At 43.6% G+C, this 26,519-nt stretch overlaps 1 protein-coding gene across 1 annotated transcript in view; it reads right to left on the bottom strand.

Moving 5' to 3' along the window:
- Positions 1–6,402: 6,402 nt before the first annotated feature.
- LOC127620318 (cytosolic 5'-nucleotidase 1A-like) overlaps positions 6,403–26,519 on the bottom strand; it is a 30,810-nt gene continuing 10,693 nt past the window's right edge. Inside the window, exons 3-7 of the mRNA XM_052093511.1 lie at positions 24,164–24,331; positions 23,814–23,943; positions 10,579–10,701; positions 8,937–9,121; positions 6,403–8,602 (exon numbers count right to left, since the gene is read on the bottom strand). Coding sequence (XP_051949471.1) covers positions 8,246–8,602; positions 8,937–9,121; positions 10,579–10,701; positions 23,814–23,943; positions 24,164–24,331 — 963 coding nt within the window. The 3' untranslated portion in view covers positions 6,403–8,245. The remainder of the gene's footprint in view (positions 8,603–8,936; positions 9,122–10,578; positions 10,702–23,813; positions 23,944–24,163; positions 24,332–26,519) is intronic.

Raw genomic sequence — 26,519 nt, 5'->3', positions numbered from 1 at the left:
TGACCTTTGAAATCTCTCCCAGAAATAACCCAGAGAAACGTTATCAAGTATTGGGAACATTTACAGACATACCCAGTCCAGAAACTTCAGAGAAGGTATGCACACCTAAGGGGAGTTCCGCTACAACCATTTTACAAGGTACGTCCCTAGGCTTACTGCCTAAGAGCCTATTAGGCAAGGTGCCAGAGGGGGTCCATTAGCAGTCCGTACAGCTCATGGGTGGACTCTCCAAGGAGTAGAAATGAGTACTGCAGACCATGCACCAGTGCAGCAGTTTTTCTTCCTTTCAACTGTCAACCCAGATTATCTTCTCTACCGAAATGTGGAAAGGTTATGGCAACTTGATGTTCAACCATTCACAATGAAAAACTGGTGGTCTGATCTAGGGAAGATAAAGAGGCTGTGCACCTTCTTGAGTCCTGAACTCAGAAAGTCAATGTCAGAGGGGTACAGCGTTTCGCCACCCCTCTTCTGTGGAGACATGGTGCAATTCAACTTAAAGGCTCCATACAAGCTGTACTTGCGAATCTGAGGAGCACTGAAAGGAGACTCAAGAAAGACCATGAGAAAGCCTCAACATATTCAGGAGAGATTGCTAAACTGATTGGGGCAGGTTATGTAGCCAAACTCAGCCATGAGGAAGAAACTCAGTCAGAGGAGGTGTGGTACCTACCCCACCATCTGGTGAGCCATAACAAGAAGCAAAGACTGGTTTTTACTGTTCATTCAGACATCAGGGCCTATCCCTTAATGATCAACTCCTGCCAGGTCCTGTGCTTGGACCGCCACTGTTAGGCATACTCCTATGATTCAGACAGCCTATTGTTCCTAATGTCAGACAGACCTTTTCTCCGATTCATTTGGAGAGACATGCAGAGTGAGGACCGTCCAGATGTATAAGAGTGGCAGGTTCTACCATTCGGTACAACTAGCAGTCCATGTTGTGCTATCTTCGTTCTGCAGCATCATGCTCACAATTCTGAAGCCAAATATCCAGGTTTGCTACAAACAGTGCAGCAAAGCTTCTATGTGGATAAATGCCTGACAAATGTTCCTACTGTCTCTGCAGCCAGAGAAACAGTGGATCAGTTACGCAGTATGTTAGCAATGGGAGGGTTCAACCTCAGACAGTGGACAAGTAGTCATCCAGCTGTCGTAGCTCATCTTCCAACTGAAGCACGCTCCTCAGTTACAAAGCAGTGGTTAGTTCATAACCGAAATGACCCTTTGGAGCCCACCCTAGTCCTCAGGTGGAACTGTGCAACTGACACACTTGGCTATTATTATCAGCCCATTGCTCATGCAGCACTGACTATGAGAGTAGCCTACCAGGTGCTGGCAAAAACTGGTGGTCCGATCTAGGGAAGATAAAGAGGCTGTGCACCTTCTTGAGTCCTGAACTCAGAAAGTCAATGTCAGAGGGGTACAGCGTTTCGCCACCCCTCTTCTGTGGAGACATGGTGCAATTCAACTTAAAGGCTCCATACAAGCTGTACTTGCGAATCTGAGGAGCACTGAAAGGAGACTCAAGAAAGACCATGAGACAGCCTCAACATATTCAGGAGAGATTACTAAACTGATTGGGGCAGGTTATGTAGCCAAACTCAGCCATGAGGAAGAAACTCAGTCAGAGGAGGTGTGGTACCTACCCCACCATCTGGTGAGCCATAACAAGAAGCAAAGACTGGTTTTTACTGTTCATTCAGACATCAGGGCCTATCCCTTAATGATCAACTCCTGCCAAGTCCTGTACTTGGACCGTCACTGTTAGGTGTACTCCTATGATTCAGACAGACTAATGTTCCTAATGTCAGACAGACCTTTTCTCTGATTCATTTGGAGAGACATGTAGAGTAAGGACCGTCCAGATGTATATGAGTGGCAGGTTCTACCGTTCGGAACAACTAGCAGTCCATGTTGTGCTATCTTCATTCTGCAGCATCATGCTCACAATTCTGAAGCCAAATATCCAGGTTTGCTACAAACAGTGCAGCAAAGCTTCTATGTGGATAAATGCCTGACAAATGTTCCTACTGTCTCTGCAGCCAGAGAAACAGTGGATCGGTTACGCAGTATGTTAGCAATGGGAGGGTTCGACCTCAGACAGTGGACAAGTAGTCATCCAGCTGTCGTAGCTCATCTTCCAACTGAAGCACGCTCCTCAGTTACAAAGCAGTGGTTAGTTCATAACTGAAATGACCCTTTGGAGCCCACCCTTGTCCTCAGGTGGAACTGTGCAACTGACACACTTGGCTATCATTATCAGCCCATTGCTCATGCAGCACTGACTATGAGAGTAGCCTACCAGGTGCTGGCATCTCAATATGATCCACTGGGTTTCATACTACCATTTACCACCAGAGCCAAGGTGATCATCCAACAGCTATGGGCTAAAAGGAGAGACCTGGATGACCCAGATTTACCGCCAGACCACCAAGCCACCTAGATCAAGTGGGAAAGTGAGCTTGAACATATCAGTGCAATATCCATTCCTCGTTGTTACTCACCAGCATCCATAACTACCACAGAACAGCACAATTCCCTCCATGTGTTCTGTGATGCCTCTGAACGAGCATATGGAGCAGTGGCGTATTTGGTAGTACATACAAACAGCGATATTCACATCTCCTTCATTATGGCCAGATCGAGGGTCGCTTCTAAGAGGCAGCAATTCATCCCTCACCTGGAGCTTTGCGCTACCTTAGCTGGAGCCCAGTTAGCCAAACTGGTGAGCGGTGAGATGACTCTTCCCATCAGTCAGACAATCCTATGGACAGACTCCATGACTGTGCTAGAGTGGATTCAGTCAGACTCTGAGATACATGAATTAACAGACCACAGATCATGGAGGTCTGTAAATACACAGGATAACCCGGCTGATGACATAACAAGAGGTAAATCCTTCCAAAGTCTTGCCGAGCTTAGTCGATGGAGTCAAGGGCCTTCATTCTTAATACAGAGCCCAGAACACTGGCGTAAGAGACCTAAACTCACACAGTCAGAGGGAGCATCTGAAATGAAAGGTTTTCCCTGCTATTGCCTAATGGCAGTTGAAACCGCATCCAACCTCCCTGATGCCACTCAGTTCAATGCATGGTGGGACTTAGTGAAGGCCACTCAACAAGCCTGTCAAAGGGCGGCCACATCAAATACTGCAAACAGTAATCCTATAACTAAAAGAGAGGCAGAAGCTGTTCTGTTGAGGACATGTCAGAGCTGTCCAGAAGAAGTAGCTGCCCTTAAGGCACATAAACCTATCCCTATACACAGCCGAATATCCAGTCTTGCTCCTGAGTGGGATCCATTGGCCAACATGCTCAGATTTAGGGGGCGACTAAGGAGGCTGGTGAATTCAGATTCAGAACAGATCCACCCCATTGTGCTAGACCCCTGACACCCAGTAACAAAGCTGTTAAGGAAATTGATGAGCACCTGTTGCACCCAGGAACAGGCAGTAATGAGGACATCAGGCTGTCATAGCGGTTCATAGCCAGAAGGGGCCAACCAAACGAGATCCATTCAGATTGTGGCACCAACTTCCGTGGGGCGGATAGAGAATTACGGGAAGATTTTTCTGTCATGGAGCCAGAACTGAAAAACCATCTTGCCGATTACCAGATCAACTTCAAGTTTACCCCACCCAGCGCTTCACATTTTGGTGGAGAATGGGAGCGTGAAGTCCGCTCCATAAAAAACGCACACCAGGTAGCAGCTGGGAACCAAGCCGTCTCGGAAGATGTTCTGTCCACAGGCCTAGTGGAGACAGAGGGGATCCTTAACTCAAAACCACTGGGTTACGCTTCAACAGACGTTGCTGACATCAATCCTATCACGCCTAACCTTCTCCTTATGCATCACTCCCTCAAGTAGCCTATGCACCAGGAGATATGGGGCGGTGGAGATGAGCGTCACTGTCAAAACATGGTAGATCAATTCTGGATACAGTTCACAAGAAACTACTTGCCTATGCTCCAGACAAGACAGAAGTGGCACAAAACTTAAAAAACCCTGGAAGTAGACTCTGTTGTACTAATTATTGACCCTCAACTTCCTAGAGCTCAATGGCCTATAGGCAGAGTTCGAAAGGCACTACTCAGTAGTGATGGATGTGTGAGGACTGCGGAAGTTGTCATTGGCGGTAAAACTTAAATCAGACCAGTTGCCCATCTGATACAGTTGCCCGCTCTAGAGGGTAACATTAAACACAAGTGGAGAATTCCCTTAATTACCCATTTGCTGCTCAAATGTGGGGGCGGCTGTTGTGAATTCTTTAAATTTTCAGTTTAAAGTTATTTTGGGATGTCTGTAATTTACGTGCTATATCTTGTTACAAAACTAGCGTAGTAAGATTTTCAAAACATGTACGGGCTTAGCATAAATTCCATATTTACTATGGTATGTTACCGGAGTGATCAGGCTTCTGTGTTTACTATTCACATGCAGCGCTCGTAGGTGCAGGATAAAATTTGTGACAAAGTAAGTTTAACTCATGACTGTATGTGGTTAATAACTCAGATTGCTTGAATGTATCATAGCATGTTTAATTCTTGCTTCGTATTTGTCACGTTGTTGATGATTATCTATATTAGTGTTATTTTATCATGTTTAATAAGAGGATTATAACAGCCAGCGCGGCTGCTCATATTTTACTTTTTACAACATTTATTCCATTTAAGTGTAATATTTCTCTGTAAAATAATACATTCCACATTTCATTATTATTACAGTTTTGTATTAATGATACGTTATAATGTTCATGTCTTATTTATATTTCTTTGTTCTTTTATACCACCTTGTACTGTACAAAAGTTGTTTGTTTTTGAGGCTGTAATTTACAGTTACGTCTATAGAAGTATGCAGATTATCTGTATTCATTTACATTTATCCTATTTATTTCAAAAACTACCTCAGACCCATATTTGATTTGTGTATATGGTTAAAACTGCACAAATAAAAGGCCAAGACCTATCTGATGTCTCCGACTCCCTTACCAGAGTTCTGCAGCGGTCAAAATCCTTACTTACCAGTTTTCAGTGGGGCAATCCCCAATACATTAATTATTCCGAGGTAGGACCACTAACAACTGCACAAGTTGAGCATGAAAGAAATGTTTACTCCAAGCAACACTTAAATGGTTGTTGTTGTCTGGATTGCTCATTTAGGCCGTTTTTACTGGCATCTCGAGACCAGAAATAGAAAACAGGAAATTAGAATCATCATGGCGCTGCCCAGTGGTTGCTCAGGAAAACTGTGGATATTTGTCTTTTATACAGCATTTGTGTGAGAATTTCTGTCATTATAAAAATGTGCATTCCTTGCAATTTTATGCTTTTATTCAAGGGTGATTTGTGCATTAAATTCTAGATGCAAAGACCATGAGCAAAAATTCACTTAGTCATAAAGGATTCAAGCCATATACATAGACAATACAGATTCTTCATGTGATTATTGTGAGCTATACACTTGCACAATGAATGGTGAAATTATATTTGCTTTTCCATTACTCTTCCATTGCTTCATTCTAGAGTTAGCAACCATATTAGCATCCTGCTGTTTTGAAGTATAGGTTTTTGCAGTATTGGAAAAGTCTTAAGTTTAGCATAGATTTTTAGAAAGAATCTGACAGTGCTGATATCTTGATAATGTATTATCTTTATCTCTATCAGTGACATTTGCAGATAATTTAAGATAAGCAAGATATGCCATATCTGTTATTCAACAATCGTCATGAAAATCAAATGATGGCGTTGAAATATTTCTTGGCAAAATTAACTTAATCTTTATAAGAATGGTGGGGGTTGGGGGGTATTGTGGTTGTTGGTGTAGAAAGACTAACTAAATGTGCCCAAGACAAAAAATGACCAAAACAGCTATTGCGAGTGGGGTGGCTAGGCTTTGGTCCATGGCCACAGCCGCCCCTGCCTCAGACTAAATCATACTTTTCCATAATATAAGCATTCTTATCATTCAAAATGTATAAAGCAATAACAATTCCATCTAGCTGCACAACTCCATAATATCAGGAGAATTACTGGAAGGCACAAATAGAATCTGTCACAGGCATAATTTAAGGTAGATTTAACAATGGGCTGAGAATTAATTTAAGGAGACAGGCTAAATATGTCAACACAATTTGTTTTAATGTTTATAGGATGAATTGTGTACACATTACTAATCAGCACAGTGGTACAGGAAATCAAGGCACCAGAAACATGTGAATAAATAATCACATCATGAAAAGGAAATTGTCATCACTACCCCACACTTAAAGTAATCAGCTGCCAATACAGGATGAAATAAATATTATATATATATATATATATATATATATATATATATATATATATATATATATATATATATATATATATATTATATTATTATATACAACAGTTAGTTCTGGTCCTCGAATCTGATTGGACAAGAGGCGTTCCATGAGCACTGATTGTCTTACACCATTAGCACTCGGACGCTTCACTGTGTGTGTATCACTCCACTTGTGTTCATGCTGTTCTAAACTAAAGTGTAAGAGCAGTGCAGATCTGTTAAGAGCTATGGTTTGTCTTTTTTCTTTTTTGACATTACATATGTTAGCCAGCAGGTGGTGGCAAAAGATTATTTTTATGTTTAGTGAAGTGAATCCACGTCACACCGTTTACATACAACAGCTCTTTGTGATCGCTTACTACACTTACTATACTATGCTACTAAAGCTAGGAAATAGCTTTAAATTACTTTAAACGAACAACTTCAGCATTTACACTCATCACAACTGAGAGACATAACAGACTGATTAATAACACAATGGGTGCTGTTTAAAATGGCGGAGGACATTGCGGTTTCTATAGTGATCGACTCTTGCGCACCGGCTACCGTGAAATAGGGAGAAATACCCCCGCTTGGATTGCTATTTTACCATTGCGAAAGCTGATCTTCAGATAGCTGACTATGTCTCTGCTTGGGTGTGGCAACAGGTGATCGCACTAGCTCCATGTCTCTCTCTCTCTCTCTCACACACACACACACACACATACTATTTCTGAAGTGAAATTTTTTAATTACTAATGGAGGCTTGGACGCATCATTTGTTTTGAACAAGCAATGGCAGATTGGTCGCGTAAGAAAGTAGTTCCATGCACAAATATGTTTTTTATGACCGTCCTTAGTTTTTCCAAATTTTGAAAAAATGTACTTGTTCTTTGAACTGTTGTAACTTTTTTTTTTTTTTACTTTTATCTGTATGCTTATACAAGGATTATATGTAAAAAAAAAAAGAAGGTAAATTAACTGCATGATTAATGGATCGCCCTGTCTGTAGATATTTTAAGCTGTTTAGATGTTTTGTTTCTATATTTTGAACAAGAAAGCGACTTTCTTCACTTTATCATAAACAGATATATGCCCAAATATTTCAAATTGTCTGAGCTGGGAATAAATAAGTACATTAGTTGATCACATATATTTTTATTAATAAGGCCTGTGGGCACATCTGGATCAACCCATGAGGCATTATTTCTGTCAACAAAATATATTATATGCAGACAAAATAAACAGAAAAGTACTTTTTGACTTTACAGATGAGAATATGCCATTCATTACTATTTAAAGGGATAATTCACCCAAAAATTCAAATTTTTAGAAGAAGAATCTACAGCTTTGTAGGTCCACACAATGCAATTGAATGGTGACCAAAATTTTGAAGCTCCAAAAAGCACATAAAGTCATCATATAATCCATCAAACTCCAGTGGTTAAACTTTGTCTTCTGAAGAGATATGATAGGTGTGGGTGAGGAAAAATATCTATTTTAAGTCCATTTTTTACTATCAATCTCCACCTTCATTTCCACATTTTCCTTTTGTTTTTGGCCATTCGCATTCTTCGTGCATATCGCCACCTTGAGGGCAGGTGGAGAATGTAAAGTAAAAAGCACTTAAATATTAACAAGTTTCTCACACACACCTATCTTTTCGCTTCTGAAGATATGGATTTAACCACTGGAGTCATATGGATGCAAGCTGAAAGCTCTCCAAAATAATCTTCAGTTTAGTATATGCCAATGAGTAGTTGTGAGGCCTTGCATAGTTCACATAAAAATAAGGCCAAAAAAGAGATCTGTCCTGATCCAATGTGTGCATAACTGAGTTTACAAAATAAGGATGTCTCCCACTTAAGAGTCTCTACCAAAACAAGAAGGACATTTGCCATATGTTGCCTATGGCATCTCCTCATTTTTTTCCAGCCTGTTATTTTGCACTATTTGCAATTTTCTTATGAGGGCATTTCTGTGCAATCCCATATGGCACGTGAGCAGCAATCGCACCCATCTCTGCAGCCCCCTCCACATGGAACATCTGGTCATCAAAGTAGATGTGGGGCCGTATTTTCTCTAGCATGGGGCCTTTAGGTGCCCCAGCCAGGAAAACAGCCTCATCGGTCTCTAGTCCCCAGGCGCGGAGAGTTTTTAAGGCACGAATGCCTGAGCTTGCTGCACTGCGGGCGGTCACGAGATAGGTGCGGATGGGACAGTCCATACGATAGCCTTTAGCATAGAATTTCTTCTGAAGCTTTCCAAGTACTTCCAGGAAACTCTTCAGTGGGCCCTATGAAATGCAGACATTATTTAGTACATCTACTGCACAAAATATGCAAGAGTCAGAAACCCTCTAGAACTAAAATGCTCAGTTCTGCTCCTGGAGATTTTCCTTCTTACTCTTAATAATACATTTTACAAAAAGTGTTTACTGACCGATGATATAGGAGAACCTTTAACCTTTACCATCAATGTACTCTATGTACAGGTGCTTCACAGAACCCAGGAGGACATATAATGTATTATTTAAACATCAATTTATTATGTGCATTGTAGCATATTTTAGGGTTTGCTTGAGCAAAATAAACAGCACCAAGGTGTAGCAATCAAATTCCTGCACATACATGATCTAACAATGTGTTTTCATTTTCCCTCTCATGCTCGAAGAACTTGTCCAGACCATGGGCTTTAAAAATACGCTCAGACTCATCAGAGAAGAGAACAGCATCACCATCGAATGCCACTCTCAGCTGGGTCTCTGACACCTCTGTTTGTTTTTCCGTCATAAACATGGTGGCTGCTGCAATCCCTGTTAACAAAAAAAAAAAACTCATCAACTTTAGAAAAAGCAGTATGATAAATGGCAGTTAAAGGGATAGTTCACCTAAAAATGAAAATTCTCTTATCATTTACTCACACTCATTCTATCACATATGTGTTTGAATTTCTGTCTTCTGAAATTAGAGACAAATGGAGATTTTTAGAAGAATTGCTCAGCTCTGTAGGTCCTCACAATGGAAGTGAATGGATACCAAAACGCTGAAGTTCCAAACTCACATAAAGGCAGAATGACAGTAATTCATACGACTCTGGTGGTTAAATCCATGTCTTCAGAAACAATATGATACGTTTGAACAGATCAATATTTAAGTCATATTTTACTATAAATCTCCACTTTCACATTCTTTTTCTTTTGTTTTTGGCGATTCACATTTTTTGTGCATATCGCCACCTACTGGGCAGGAAGGAGACTTTTTGTGAAAAACAGATTTAAAAATGTATATATCATATGTCCTCTGAAGACATGGATTAAACCACTGGAGTCTTGTGGATTACTTTTATGCTGCCTTTATGTGCATTTTGGACCTCAAAGATTTTAGCCACCATCAACTTCCATTGTATGAACCTACAGAACTGAAATATTCTTCTAAATATCATTGTTTGTGTTCAGCAGAAGAAAGTCATTCACATCTGGGATGGCATGAGGATGAGTAAACAATGAGAGACATTTTTTTATATTTGGGTGAACTAACCCTTTAAAGGGCATTCTTTAAAGACATTAGTGCCTATTAAGCCACTAAAAAGCAAATATGTCATTGGACTGTAACACATTCACTTGGTTTGGTGTACAGGATAATGCATAATAAACTTAAAGAGTTTATTTCCTAAATGAATGGATAAAAATCGTTGCAAAAACTGCAAGGTATAGCCTACTTATTACTTGCAATGTTTTTTTCCCACCTTCCTATTACTTATTCAAATATTTAGGCAATATATCAATATGATTAATGTAATACTGAGTAAACAAAGCTCCACATGATGCTTACAGGTTCATCTATAAATGGCATACTGCAAATCCTTTGGTGCCGCTTTGACCACTCAGTAATTTGGTACTTCATTTCAAAATCATTGATGGGTTGCCCCTCAAATCACTGTCTAAATATAGTACCTCTACAAGCACACCTGTTCTTGATTTTCAGAGCGTAAAATAGATTTCTTGGATGATTTCCTATGTTGTCAATAAAACTTCTAGAACCTACAGTACCATTTAGGCATATTATATTATTTTATTTATATACCTGTAACTGTACTGACACCAATTCTGTATCACATATGGTGAGTAAACGTGATGTGAATCCAGTAAGATATAAACCTTTGTAAGCAAGTTTGCCAAGCTGGTAACATGAAGGTATTTAAATGCACAACAAGATAATGTACAAAGCAATTGTTGTGTTATCTCATATTTAATGTTTACAGTGTCATAACCTTCAGCGAGAGCTTCCTGAACCTTTTCAGCATCAGCAGACAGATACAGGTTTGTTTGCCATGCTTTTAGGTACCCAATGGGACTGCTCCCTCCTGTCATGCAGAACCGCTCAATGAATAGATCTAAGGACAAGAGAGGAATATTAATTAGTAGTTAACATTTTCATGAGCGCCAGTTATTAGCATATAGCCAGTGGCAGCCTAGACCACATTATTTTGAACATTTCATTAACACTTTATAATAAGTTGTATAAGTTAATATTCAATCAACAGTATTTGACGGTATTTTAAAGCAAAAATTGTGGTTACAATACGGGACTTACAATAGTAGGGAATGGGGCCAGTCCATAAACATTCAAATACACACTGTTTCAAAAGTATATCCACAAAACATTCACATTAAACATTGTAACGTAATTTTAGTGTAATAAAATTACTTACTAACCTAATCTGTGTTACATTATATACTGTATTACAACTTTGTTGTCATGATGACGTAATGTTGGTAAACCGTTGTAGAGCGGAGGAGGGCGGGGTCGGGCTGGAACAACGCACACCCGGTCCCCAATCAGCATGAGGAATAAAGGCGATTCGAGAGAGATAGCGAGAATTACAGTGTGTTTATGTTTGTGTGTTCCCCTTCTATCGCTCTCTCCACGTTGTGTCAGAGAAGCGACACTAGGGGTCTCTCTTGACCACCGATATTCACCTCTGGACTATGAAAAAAGGCCAATGAGAGTTGGCAACCAGTATTTGCGTGTCCCGCCCCCGGACATACGGGTATTTAAGTGGCGCAAATACGGGAGTTCACGATGGTCGTGCATGAACTCTGCTGCGAGTTACACACCAAGTTCCTGGTTAATCCTCTGACGCTCTGCATGCTGTTGGATCTGACGGCGCATAACAGCGGCTTTCTCATTCGTGCACGGCACTCTGCTTTCAGGCCTCAACAGTCCCGGCTCCATGGACGCGGTGTCCCCGCCTTCAGCCTCACAACTGTTCCCCGGCCGGCCGGTTCAGACGAGTCCAGAGGACGCCAGCATCAGACCTCCTCCTCAGTCACGAACCCGCCCCCTGCCGGGTACGCGGAGCAAGGTAAGTGCTTTGAGTTTATTCTCAGCACCGGAGCCTCGGGACGCCACGTTGCCTCCCAACGCCGCGTTACCTGTTCCGCACCGCTGCGAAGCCCGCCGGATACGTCCAAAAACTTCGTCCCCTTGGTGCCCCTAGCACGGAGCTTAGAGGCGTGGCTTTCACTGCCCAACCCGTCACGCTGGCTGCACCGGACCATTCGACTCGGTTACGCAATTCAGTTTGCCAGGTCTCCGCCCCCCTTCGTGGGCGTACATTTTTCCGCAGTACACGGCCAACATGCCCATTCCCTGCGCAAAGAAATCGCCTCCCTTCTATTAAAGGACGCGATAGAGCCTGTCCCTCCAACCGAAACGAAGAAGGGTGTCTACAGCCCTTACTTTGTTGTACCCAAGAAAGGCGGCGGCTTACGACCGATCTTGGACCTGCGAGTTTTCAACCGGACCTTGTCCAAACTCCCGTTCAAACTGCTCACCCAGAAACAAATTATATCTGGCATCCGGCATCTAGATTGGTTCGCAGCGGTAGACCTGAAGGACGCGTACTTCCACGTCTCAATTTGCCCTCAACATCGACCCTTCCTACGGTTCGCATTCGACGGCCAGGCGTATCAGTACAAAGTCCTCCCCTTCGGCCTGTCTCTGTCCCCTCGCGTCTTCACGAAAGTCGCAGAGGCAGCTCTTGCCCCGCTCCGAGTAGCCGGCATACGCATACTCAATTACCTCGACGACTGGCTCATACTGGCTCACTCTCGAGAGTTACTATGTGCACACAGAGACCAGGTGCTCAGGCACCTCAGCCGTTTGGGGCTTCAGGTCAACCGGGAAAAGAGCAAGCTCTCCCCGGTCCAGAGCATCTCTTTTCTCGGTCTGGAGTTAGACTCAGTCTCAATGACAGCACGTCTCTCCAATGAGCTTGCTCAGTCAGTGCTGAAATGCCTCGCTTCCTTCAAGCCAGGCGCCGTGGTCCCGCTAAAACGTTTCCAACAGCTCCTGGGGCATATGGCATCCTCCGGCGGCCGCGCGCTGGGGTTGATGCATATGAGACCACTTCAGCACTGGCTCCGGACTCGAGTCCCGAGACGAGCATGGCGCCAGGGCACGCACAACGTAAAAGTTACTTCTGCCTGCCGCTAAACCTGCAAACCCTGGACAGACCTCTGCTTTCTAAGGGCAGGTGTACCCTTGCAGCAGGTGTCCCGACGCGTTCTGGTCACAACCGACGCTTCCAAATTGGGTTGGGGCGCCGTGTGCAACGGGCGCGCAGCCGCAGGCCGGTGGAACCGAGGCCCGCTGCGCTGGCACATCAACTGCCTAGAGCTGCTGGCTGTTTTTCTGGCCCTGCAGAAGTTTCTCCCGTTAACTCGGAACAAACACGTCCTAGTCAGGACAGACAGCACCACGGTTGTAGCCTACATAAACCGCCAAAGCGGAGTACGCTCCCCCCACATCTCCTCCTTTGGAGTCAGCAGCGACTGGAGTCACTGCGCGCTACTCACATCCCCGGCAACCTCAATGTGATAGCGGACACGCTGTCAAGACAAAGCTTGCCTGGCGGGGAGTGGAGGCTCCACCCCCAGTTGGTCCAGCTGATTTGGGACCGGTTCGGCAAGGCTCAGGTAGACCTGTTTGCCTCCCAAGAAACCTCCCACTGCCCGCTCTGGTATGCCCGGACAGAGGCTCCCCTCGGGGCAGATGCGCTGGCACACAGCTGGCCCGTGGGGCTGCGCAAGTACGCATTTCCCCCAGTGAGCCTTCTTGCACAGGTGCTATGCTAGGTCAGGGAGGACGAGGAGCAAATCATTCTGGTAGCCCCCTATTGGCCTACCCGGACTTGGTTTTCGGAACTCACGCTCCTCACGACAGCCCTTCCCTGGCGAATTCCCCTGAGGAAGGACCTTCTTTCTCAGGGACGGGGCACGCTCTGGCACCCGCACCCAGACCTCTGGAACCTCCACGTCTGGCCCCTGGACGGGATGCAGAAGATCTAGCCGGTCTACCATCTACCGTCATAGATACAATCAGCCAAGCCAGAGCCCCCTCTACCAGGCATCTTTATGCCCTAAAGTGGCGTCTGTTCGCGGACTGGTGTTCTTCCCGAGCCGAAGACCCGCAGAAGTGCGCAGTTAGGTCAGTGCTCGTGTTTCTTCAGGAGAGGCTGGAGAGGAGGCTGTCCCCCTCCACCCTCAAGGTGTATGTCGCTGCTATCGCGGCCCACCATGACACGGTAGACGGAAAGTCTCCTGGTAAGCACGACTTAATCGTCAGGTTCCTAAAAGGTGCCCGGAGGATAGCTCCCTCCCGGCCTAACCTGTTCCCCTCTTGGGATCTCTCGGCCGTCCTTACAGGACTCCAGAGACCCCCCTTCGAGCCGCTTGACTCAGTTGGACTCAGGGCCCTCTCTCTCAAGACCGCCCTGCTGATCGCGCTCGCTTCCATCAAGAGGGTCGGGGACCTGCATGCGTTCTCTGTTAGCGACGCTTGCCTGGAGTTCGGTCTGGCAGACACTTTCGTGATCCTAAGACCGCGACCGGGCTATGTGCCCAAGGTTCCTACCACACCCTTCAGGGATCAGGTAGTGAACCTGCAAGCGCTGCCCCGGAGGAGGCAGATCCAGCCCTTTCACTGCTGTGTCCAGTACGTGCCTTACGTATCTACCTGGACCGCACACAGAGCACTAGACGCTCTGAGCAGCTCTTCGTCTGCTTTGGGGGACAGCAGAAAGGGAATGCTGTCTCCAAGCAGAGACTCGCCCACTGGGTTGTCGACGCCATTTCCCTGACTTATCACACCCAGGCCGTGCCCCCACCTTTTGCGGGTCCGAGCCCACTCCACCAGGAGTGTTGCGTCCTCATGGGCACTGGCTAGGGGCACTGCCCTAGCAGACATTTGTAGAGCAGCGGGATGGGCAACACCTAACACTTTCGCGAGATTCTACAATCTCCGAGTTGGGTCAGTATCGTCCCGTGTTCTCTCAGGTACCGAGCCCGTAGAACTTGGTGGCACGCTCACAATCTGACCGGGTGAATCGCTTGCACCTAGCGCCCTTCCCCCTAACCAGGGGAAACAGTGCGCCTTCATTCCCAGGAGATCTCAGGTTTGGGACACTGGTTGATTCCTCCCTAGCCCTCGTGGGTCACAGTTCAGCAGAGGAACTCGCCGACCCAAGCCAATGCGGGTACCGCAAGCTACCCTGCACTGGTGTAGGTGCTCCACAGGTAAGGCCTCCTTCGGACTCCCCCTGTGTGTAACGCCACGGTTCTGTCCCCTCTGGCGAGTGGACTCCCGTGCTTCCCTTAGGCAGTCACGGCTGCCTTGGTTGCCGTGCTGTATGTTCCCCCCTCTACAGGCTGGATCCACCACCGCACCGACTTTTCCACATAGGCCCTAAGTCAGGCCTCTGATGGTTTTGCCACTTAAACTTGCCTCCCCTCTCGGGTAGGCGTGGCCTCCGCAGGGTCTTCTCCGCCCTGAATAAGGGCTAAGACCCCCTTCCCTCAATGCGTGTAAGGGCCCCGGCCTAAGTTGCTCTATCGCGAGAAACATAGAGAGAAAAGAGGCCCGGCCAGGCTTGGCCCGTTCCCAGGTTGGCAGCCAGCACCTTGTTCCCCTTCGGGGTAACAATAAGGAATCCTGATGGCTTAAATGGGGCATTGGGGAAGGGTACGTGCAGCCTGATACAGTTGGTCGTCCTGCACGTAAGCATACCTGCTCGCTCCTGTATCAGCAGTTCACGTACACGGCTCAGCGCGTGGCGCTTTATAAGTGGACCCCTAGTGTCGCTTCTCTGACACAACGTGGAGAGAGCGACAGAAGGGGAACGTCTAGGTTACGTATGTAACCTCCGTTCCCCGATGGAGGGAACAAGATGTTGTGTCTCCCCTGCCACGTCGCTGAGCCGAGCCACTGTTGTGGCCGGACCATTTCCGGCTCCTCAGAAAAATCCTGAATGAACTCCCGTATTTGCGCCGCTTAAATACCCGTATGTCCGGGGGTGGGACATGGACAAATACTGGTTGCCAACTCTCATTGGCCTTTTTTCATAGTCCAGAGGTGAATATCGACGCTCAAGAGAGACCCCTAGTGTCGCTTCTCTGACACAACGTCTCGTTCCCTCCATCGGGGAACGGAGGTTACATACGTAACCTAGACGTTTTTGGTTCAGTTTATCCTTAAATTATTATTTATATTGCCAAGCCGGTTCTCGCCTCCTCCTTTCCATTGAACTGCGTTACATTGGTGCCGAAACCCAGGAAGGAGGAGGGATGCCCGTCGCGGAGTCCACGACACTGCCGTCCACCCAGGGGAGCGACGCTGCCATCCGCCGGGGGACAGAGTAACCGAACCGCCCGGACGCGGGGAAAGGCCGTGGGGGAGGCAAGTGGGAACTTGATTCCCTGACCACCTGGAGCGATGGAGCTGCTGCCTGGGGTGGAGGAGTGCCCTGGATAAAGGCGGCCGGTGATGACAGTTTGAGAGAGAGAGAGAATTACAGGCAGCTGCTCTGTGTGTTTATGTTTGTGTGTTTTTGGTTCAGAGCATCATTAAACTATTATTTATATTGCCAAGCCTGTTCTCGCCTACTCCTTTTATTGAACTGCGTTACAACCATGTAATCTGGTAAACACTTTAATGCCTGTAAATCCCTGATTTTATAACACTATAATCATCATCAATCAGAAAGAGTATGTATATTAATGATTATTCACTGGCCCCATTCACTTCAATGTTAAGTGCCTTACTGTAACTGCAATTTTATTTAAATTTTTTAATAAGCCAGGGACGAGTCTAATACATTTTTGTGGTATTCAACATTATCTTACAAATGCTGTCGACTGAGTTTAGCTTGAATCCAGAACATTCTTTAACGCAATAATAAACATGAACTAACAATGAACAACAGCTTTTATTAATCTTGATTAATGATTATTGTCTACATATACTCATATTTTAATCAATCCCCTGCAGTTGACAGTTGTCGGACGAACTGTTTAACAGACGAAAAGCTTAGACTGGTGGTAATGTTGGGATTATGTGCCCCTTTTAGCCTGTGACACATAAGTGCTTGAGCAGTGCCAGCTCAACTTAGGACATCATCATCAGCAGGTGTGGTTTACATGACAGCGTCAAGCCAAGTTTGCCCAGGAGGGAACAAGTTGCAATGTGGAACAGAGACCGAAAATGGGCCTAAATGACACTAAAAGACTGATGGATCAAAAAGACAACAATAATGGAAAAGGTTTGAGGAGGAGAAGGTTGAATACTCTAGATGAGAGTATTTAGAGTGTTTCAGAAGAGGGCGGGTCTGTATTAGGCTAATTGATTCTGCTGACTGGACTCTTTCTGGAGATTTGGGGTAGAGTGTTTATTACAGCATAATACAACGTTCCCCAATGAGATTAGGAGTGGAATGCTGGGAGCCTTCTCAACATGCTCTTGGTTGACTTTAGTTATAACATATTATTCAATAATCTTCAGCTAGATTTTTTTCATAACCAAACAATATAGACATTAATTGTTTGGCTTGAGTTCAAGGCATGTCTTGTTACTTTATTCTTTAAATAATTTTTAAATGCCTTCTTTGCAATAATGGGTCAGATTTATTTTAGCTACTATAACAAATATATTTTTTGTTTCAGGTCACAGAGTTTGACTTCACATGGTTCTGGAAACGTCAGCCTATATCCGCATATTTGTTATTTTGTCCATAGAGAGGCCAAAGGATGGACTGATGTTTGTTTTTTCTTGAGTTAGCCATCGGAATGATGAAAACCAGTCCAGCTGGGGCGCTGCAGGGAACTGGGCAGGAAGTGGCTGGTTTGTGGTACAGAGGTTAGAGGTGTCACATGCATCTCTGTGGGAAGATATGATTGGCCAGCTGGAGATTTATCTTCCAGGAAAACATAGGTTACAAAAATAAGAACTCTGAATTTACAGTTTTGTATATTCAAGAATCATGTAGTTATTTCCATCCCATGCTTGACGTATGAATTGTTTGTAAATATAAAAATTAGAGAGTGGGACATAGTTTCAAGTCAAATTCAATCAATTAAGGGTGCATATATATATATATACATATATTATTTTTTTTTACTATTATTTTTTGTTTTGGTGCTAAATGAACATTTCTTTTTTTTTTTTTTAAAGCAGATGCTATTTGCACCCTCATGCAAATATAGGTAGATGCTATTTACACCACAGTGCAAATAGTGGCAAATATAATTTGCACACCTAATGAAATACTAACAGTATTGGAGCATCACTGCAGCATGATTATTGTGTTTATTAATTTTGTCCCACAGACACACACCTAGAGTCTAACAGACACCCTAACCTTCCTTACAAAAATTAACTATGGTTTTACTACAGTAACCATAGTATAACCATGGTATTTTGTAGTAAAATCATAGTAACTATACAATTAAACATGGTTACTATATAAACACAATATTACTGTAGTAACACCATTGTTAATTGCATCACATCTATGGTTTTCACCAAAAACATGCTTGCTACAATATTACTATAGTTAAACTACCATATATTTATTTTTCTGTACAGTATTATTATAAGTAGTATTAAAGAAAACATTAAGAAAGGAGACATGAAACAGAATGGGGTAAAGAGTGCAACAAATGAAAATCAAACCTGAGTTGAAAAAGCACAGTCTCACCTGCGTTACGCCCCATGCCACTGAAGCGATACTCTCAATGCAGTTTGTCATAAAAATCTATGTTTCTAATAGACTATTGGGGTGCAAACAGCACGCTATGTGGCAGGTGTTATTTACACCTGGGTGCAAACAGTTACTCCAATTTTTCACTCTATTACATGCTACTCATCCACTTAGTTTGTCAGTTTCATCAGTCCATCACACTAATATTTTGCTTACATGAACAGGATCACATGGGAAATTAACATTGTGTTGCATGAGCAATCTCTGAGACACCAATTCTGGTCCCATGGAAACCAAGTAATTACGTTCACTCCAAGACGACATGTGATCCAGTCCCGTGAAAACAAGGAAGTAATTGCGTTCACACAATTCTGAGTGCGATTCAGAGGTTGCATTTTCGCTCTAGAATTACATTATTACTCCGATTTAACAGTTAGGTCAAGGACTGGGTTTTTGATTATATGGTAGAGGTTATATGCATTCCTGTTTACTGTACATCATTTACAACTAAAAATACAACTTGCTTTTGATGCCACTCTGTGGATATTACACCTCAAGAACACTTCCAGCTTTGGTCACTGGGGACAGTGGTTCAAATTTCAGTAAACAGAGACCGATTTCAGAAGAACTTTCGACATACACTCACCTAAAGGATTATTAGGAACACTTTACTAATACTGTGTTTGACCCCCTTTCGCCTTCAGAACTGCCTTAATTCTACGTGGCATTGATTCAACAAGGTGCTTAAAGCATTCTTTAGAAATGTTGGCCCATATTGATAGGATAGCATCTTGCAGTTGATGGAGATTTGTGGGATGCACATCCAGGGCACGAAGCTCCCGTTCCACCACATCCCAAAGATGCTCTATTGGGTTGAGATCTGGTGACTGTGGGGGCCATTTTAGTACAGTGAACTCATTGTCATGTTCAAGAAACCAATTTGAAATGATTCGAGCTTTGTGACATGGTGCATTATCCTGCTGGAAGTAGCCATCAGAGAATGGGTACATGGTGGCCATAAAGGGATGGACATGGTCAGAAACAATGCTCAGGTAGGCCGTGGCATTTAAACGATGCCCAATTGGCACTAAGGGGCCTAAAGTGTGCCAAGAAAACATCCCCCACACCATTACACCACCACCACCAGCCTGCACAGTGGTAACAAGGCATGATGGATCCATGTTCTCATTCTGTTTACGCCAAATTCTGACTCTACCATCTGAATGTCTCAACAGAAATCGAGACTCATCAGACCAGGCAACATTTTTCCAGTCTTCAACTGTCCAATTTTGGTGAGCTCTTGCAAATTGTAGCCTCTTTTTCCTATTTGTAGTGGAGATGAGTGGTACCCGGTGGGGTCTTCTGCTGTTGTAGCCCATCCGCCTCAAGGTTGTGCGTGTTGTGGCTTCACAAATGCTTTGCTGCATACCTCGGTTGTAACGAGTGGTTATTTCAGGCAAAGTTGCTCTTCTATCAGCTTGAATCAGTCGGCCCATTCTCCTCTGACCTCTAGCATCAACAAGGCATTTTCGCCCACAGGACTGCTGCATACTGGATGTTTTTCCTTTTCACACCATTCTTTGTAAACCCTAGAAATGGTTGTGCGTGAAAATCCCAGTAACTGAGCAGATTGTGAAATACTCAGACCGGCCCGTCTGGCACCAACAACCATGTCACGCTCAAAATTGCTTAAATCACCTTTCTTTCCCATTCTGACATTCAGTTTGGAGTTCAGGAGATTGTCTTGACCAGGACCACACCCCTAAATGCACTGAAGCAACTGCCATGTGATTGGTTGATTAGATAATTGCATTAATGAGAAATTGAACAGGTGTTCCTAATAATCCTTTAGGTGAGTGTATATTGTTGCCAAATTCTCAGTATGACAAATGTCTATATGATTAATTTCTTTCCTCAGATGGGGATTAGAATTTGTGTGGAAAACTTTGAGTCTGCCAGATTTTTTTCTATCTCATTATATGCTAGGAAAAAAGTCCATATGTGTTAGGAAATGTAAGGATAGGCAATAGTAGGCTACAATAAAAAAAAAAATATTACAATTATACCACCTTAATTCACGTTTAACTACCATATACCACCAAAACAGCTATACTTCCCAGATAGCACATGTACATCCAGTTCCCAAGCGTCCTGGAAAACCTGGAATTTTGCAGTGCAGTTTTCCAGTCATGGAAAATGAGAAAAATACCCAAATGTCCTGGAAATAATTATTTGTCCTGGAAATATTTAAGTACAATTAAACTGTTGGACTGTGTGGCTAACATGGATTTTGTAACATGTACAAATCATGGTAACGATCGGGACTCGGAGTAGGTGTCAAATACACAAATTTGCATAGTTTTGTCAAGGAGTGCACCAATATGACAATTTTAGGCCGATACAAGTATATTATCCTCTATTAGAGCAACACATTGACGTGAACATCTTTTTAAAGATGCCTTTCCGTCTTTGTATGATTCATGGATGAGGCAGCCACGGGTGCTGCCTCATGTGTCTGGGCCACGATCACACTGAGACCGCGTTCATGGATAGTTCATGTTCTCATTACTGTAAGAGGACAGAACCATGGCAACATTGCAATCGCAGCTTTCCTTCTTCCGAGGGATAGCCACTTCTGCCACCCCCACACTGCGCCTTCTACCCACGGGTACGAGGCCGGCCCATCTGGCACTGGAGGCGATTTGTGGAGTTCAATGGGCGCGGTCTCACCAGGTAAATCCCCACGAACCTCCCGTTCCCCAGCACGCTCATTTGTCCCCGAAGTTCTGAGATGAGACCAGCTCACCTCATGGCCTGCTTAACGTCCCGTTTGGGCTCGCGAGCAGGATGAGTTCTCGATCGCTGCATCGGAGAGCGCACTGGTGAGGTCGGACACCGAAGACACAACTGGGCTGCCAACTTCGGGTCTGCCCGCTCAGTCTGAGGCCGGCGCAGAGCTGAACGCTATGCATGCTGCAAGTATCGGGTTGGACTGGAACCCACCGTCCTCCCCTGAGCCATCATGGCTAGATGATTGGTTCCTGGGTTCAGGTCGCCGCTCCCGGTCCTGCCCGCCATGAGGTCTACCCCCAGATACGTCAGATGCGATCATCCCCTTAGTGCCCCTTGCCCGGACCTTGGACGCGTGGCTAGCGCTTTCCAACCCGTAGCGGTGGCTGGCCAGGACAACTCAGCTATGTGGTTCAATCTTGGACCTGCGATTTCTGAACCAGGCTTTACACAGACTCCCGTTCAAGATGCTGATGCAGAAACAAATTTTTACGTGTGACCGGCATCGCCGTTAGACCTGAGGATGCGTACGTTCGGCCTGTACCCTCACGTCTTCACGAAGGTCGCAGAGGCAGCTCTTGCACCGTTAAGGGACCCAGGCTGTGCCCGCCCCCTTGTGGGTTCGAGTACACCCTACATGGAGTGTGGCATCCTCATGGGCACTGGCCAATGGCACCTCTCTAGCAGACATCTGCAGAGCAACAGGCTGGGCAACACCCAATACCTTCGCAAGATTTTACAATCTCTGGGTTGTTTCTTCCTGTGTTCTTTTAGGTACAAACAGGTAGAGTTTGGTAATATGGAACAGCTGGCCAGGTGCATCGCTTGTGTATAGCGCCTTTCCCCACCCCAAAAATTAGCATTTTTACCTCCAGTCGAGTTAACAAAGTCGTGGACCCCGGATGTCCTTCCTCCCTAGATCTGTGGCTTGCGAGACCCACTACAGGGTACTAATATGCCCTGTACTGGGTTACATGCTCCACAGGTGCCGATTACTCCGGTAACCCCCTGTGATGTATTTTCTGTGGTACGGTCTCCCTTGGGCAGACCTCTCTCTGCCCCCTGTCACTGTGTCTGTATAGCTCCTCTCCTTCAAAGCAGGACCTACCACAGCGCCTCTTCCATGAGCGGCTGGTGATCCCATGTGTCATATTGCCACATTTTGACCTCCCCTTTTGGGCAGGATGTGGCCTTCGCGGGGTCTTTTCCCCCTGAAAGAATAGGAAACGAAAAGAACACCTTCCCCGATGCATATAATAGCATTAGATGGCCCCAGCTGAATCTAATACTCTGTGTAGAGAAAACATAGATAGAAAAGGCAGTGGCTGGAGCGGCCAGCTCCCATGCAAGTTACGTCGCTTCCCCCCCTCTGGGAAGTGGGGAGCTACATGATGTCTTTTGGGGCATTGTGGGAGGTTATGTGCAGTCTGATGCATTTGCTATTATGCACACAGCAGCTTGCTTGCAACTGCATCGGCAATTCAGGTAACACGGTTCAGCTGTTATTCTATAGGGACCCCCAGTGTCACAACATCGACACAACGTTGAGTGAGTGACAGAAGGGGAACGTCTTGGTTACTGTCGTAACCTACATCCCTGATGGAGGGAATGAGACGTTGTGTGCCTCTTACCACAACACTGTACTAGCCGCTGAAATCATCAGCACAAAATCTGAATGACTGTGGGCATTCCTTCTCATTTTATACCCGTATGTCAGGGGGAGGGGCATGCAAATTCCACTCATCAATTCCCATTGGCCTTTTCTCAAAGATTTGAAGGTGTTTAGGGGCTCCCAAGAGCGACCCCTAGTGTCACTACATCGACACAATGTCTCGTTCCCTCCATCAGGGAACCCGAGGCAGTTTTTCCACATTAATGTGAGAATGAAACAATAAAATTAAATATGACATGTTCTTAGGACTGCCAACCCTTCTACATTATAATTTCTGTATTTTGCATTTAAATTCAGAGTTATTACTAATTAATCAAATCAACCATAGTTTTTATATTGGCATTTTCATGCTTATAATTGATATGCCGATATTATTATAATTTAGTCCATAATTGGTCAATAAACTGATACAACCGATACATATTTGGGACGAAAAAGGTTTGAATGCACAAATAATCAAATTTAAATTGTGATTATTAAACTGCAAAAGGCTGTGATTTCATTAAATAATGACATTATATAATATGCATTTACAACCTGATTCAAAATAAATGTTTGTTCATTCAGAATTCATAAATATATAAACATTATTCTAAACGTCTCAAAGACATCTGCTGAAAGTCTTATTTACATCTGAGACATACTTATTGACATACTTATAGACGTATTGCAGATGAACAAACATTTGTTAAAAATACTTCTTACAGATGTAAACACACACATACAATAGATGTCTGGTATGTGTGCTATCAGGGTTCAATAATATGAATAATAATTTTCTATTATGAGTATGATTTATATGAATTGAAAAAGTTTTCAGTTCTTGCAGTTATCAGTTTTTTCCATTAATAGATTAAATAATAGATAGAATATTACAATTATATATGGTTGTAGTGTTGGGTCTACAAGAATGAACCCTCCTGATTGTTTTTTTTTTTCTTACTTTCTTTTTTGTTTGTGGATAGTAAGAATACATGTTATGGCAAGGGTCAGTAAGAATACTTACTGTGGTAGTTGATGGTGTTGATGAGTCTCACCCCAACATGGGCATGGTTGTAAGTTACCAGCACAATGTCAAACAACTCCTCGCTGTCTGGATATAGCTCTCGTAACCGGTTATTCACAGTCTCCAGTGCCTAAAACAACACACAAAAAAGTTTTCTAGACAGAAAATACATCAGATTGTCAATATTATAATATATATTGTAAATTAATTTTCATGTTTGTTTCCCCTGCCTCATATTAAAATGAGATCTACGCCTCTCAAATAATTATGTATAGCATATTAACCCATTTGAACTTCATAAAGCATAATATTTGTACTTTAAAATGCTAACAGACATCATGTATTTTTACCTTAACAAATGGGAATGCTGGACCAGGAGCAAAAGGCTCGTTCTCATGTTCCACCTGATACCTGAGGTACTCCTCGATTCCTTTCTGTTCATATACCTTCTGCTCTTTCTCTGTGCGAAACAGCACCCGCGATGACACTGCTATGGTGACCGCGTTCTCTGGTTTGGGCTGTATGGGTATGATGAAAGAGCTGTGAGATATTTATCACTAACACAAAGTCATTTTTAGCAAATATTCTGCAAGTATAATGTAACTGACTCTTCTATTGGTTAAAAGCATGTGTTTCAGACTTTCAAGCTGGGATCTCATGTTCATGATAATAAAGCATAAATCAGAGATCTGGCCTGCTTTACAATGAAGCAGCAATAATTCTGTAAAGAGCAGAAGTCAAGCAGTAATGTTAGATCAGGGCCAGCTCATGCAGCATTTCAGATTATCTTGATCAGGTGAGAAGGAAAGAAGAGATTGGTTAATAAAGAGCATATTAGATTTTCAAGTTTCAGACGAGATCAAGCAGGACCAGAACATTTGAGATTATCGCGGTCATCACTGCAGCTCTTGACCTTTAATGGGCACCAGTGCAGAGATCAATAGGGGCAAAGTTTTGTCTCTGGCATCTCTCTTTATCCATGCATTTGAATGTCCTTATAATATAAGTTTATATACAGTGTATACAGCTTCCTAATAATCCCCATCCATTAACTGGCTCTATAACTCTACTCTCTCCTCTCCACCAATAGCTGGTGTGTGGTGTGTGGTGGGCGTTCTGGCATACTATGGCTGCCGTTGCATCATCCAGGTGGATGCTTCACACTGGTGGTGGTTGAGGAAAGTCCCATGTTCACTGTGTTTTGAGTGTAGTCTCAGAAAAGCACTATATAAATATAAAGTTCATTCATTCATACTCCAGAAAGTGACATCATCATCCATAAGTATTATCATTGGAGTTTATTCATTCTTTAATTTTTTTCTTAGTCATTTTCTGTTTGAACAAATTACACAAATCAGTAAAAATAAATATTTCAAAAGATAAACTTCAAGCTACTGTCAATCACTCACTGAGCAATGGTTAACTTTAACTCTCTTTTTTAAATCCACCAACAATTTATAATTAATATATAATTAATTACGATTAAATGTTTTCCATCAGTGTTTATGTAATATTCAGTGGAAGCTATTGGAAAATGTATCAGATGGCATAGTCGGTAATGTGATTCCCAGCTGTAGAGCATAAATCATGTACAGTCCCACATGCAATTAGTCACATGGCCCACAAATCAGCTGACTGTTCAGTATACAACAGGAAACCACCAGGAAGAGAAGGGCTAGTTAATTTTGGAAAGGGGCTACCGTATGACGCAGCCAGACTGCTGAACGTGCTGTATAACATGTCCTTAGCCCAGCGACTACCCTCCAACCCCAACATGTACAGTCTGGGGGTTATGGGAAAAGGACAAGCCTGTGTAAATCGACCTGTGATGAGTTGAAAGCCTCTTCCCCCAAAGAACAGGAGACAGATTTGCCATTCTAGATGAGGCATGTCACTAGAGCTGGGAAGGAAAGCGAGTCTGGATATTAGGGCATTTCAGGGGGCTCTGGTGATTGAGACATTACAGAGTGGATGAGTGGCCACTGCAGAGGTTTTACAGAGTGAATGGTCTGTTAGGACAGAGGTATCAGAACTGAACCATTCACAATGTTATAGGTGTAACATTTACTCTAAAGCCTTATACTGACTGAGAACATTGACCTGTTTTGTTTCTGTCCCCAAAAGTGAGTCATTATCTGGATTGCTAGTCCTGCTGCCACAGTGTTTTGTCCCAAAGTTTTTTGCCCATATGTGGCACTTTACCCATAGGCTATAATGGACACTAACTGTTAACTGAAACAGATGAAAAACTGTTCTAGACAGAAATGTTGGGACATGATCACAAGTAAAAGGAGTGTTTTATTTGTAAATGTTAAAATACTTTCTCCTTTTCCAGATTAATATGCAGAGACAAGTCATTTGCTGGTTAAAAAGTGTAAAAACTTTGTCTCTGTGGCACTATCAAAATCTTGCTCTATTTGTTTGAGCATCTAGACATGGCAACACTGGCTGAACCAATGGCAAGATTTGGGACATGACTATCTGTCTGTTCAACAGCAAAAAACTTGTTTTAGGGACTATAGAGGCACAAATATTACACACTTCGCCTTTAATGTTTAGAAAAAAGTTGCAGTTTCGCTTTCCGCCCATGCAAACAATTAGGATGTTACAGAGAAATCTTAAATATCAGTGAAAGTAGAATTAACATTAAAAATGTAAATTATGTACTGCATTTATAAAGTTGTTGATCATTTTCAGTGCAAAGTA

Source organism: Xyrauchen texanus, chromosome 26 (assembly GCF_025860055.1).
Source record: "Xyrauchen texanus isolate HMW12.3.18 chromosome 26, RBS_HiC_50CHRs, whole genome shotgun sequence".
Lineage (NCBI taxonomy): Eukaryota > Metazoa > Chordata > Actinopteri > Cypriniformes > Catostomidae > Xyrauchen > Xyrauchen texanus.
The sequence above is the reverse complement of the archived record's forward strand: the minus strand, read 5'-3'. Positions and strand labels throughout refer to the sequence as shown.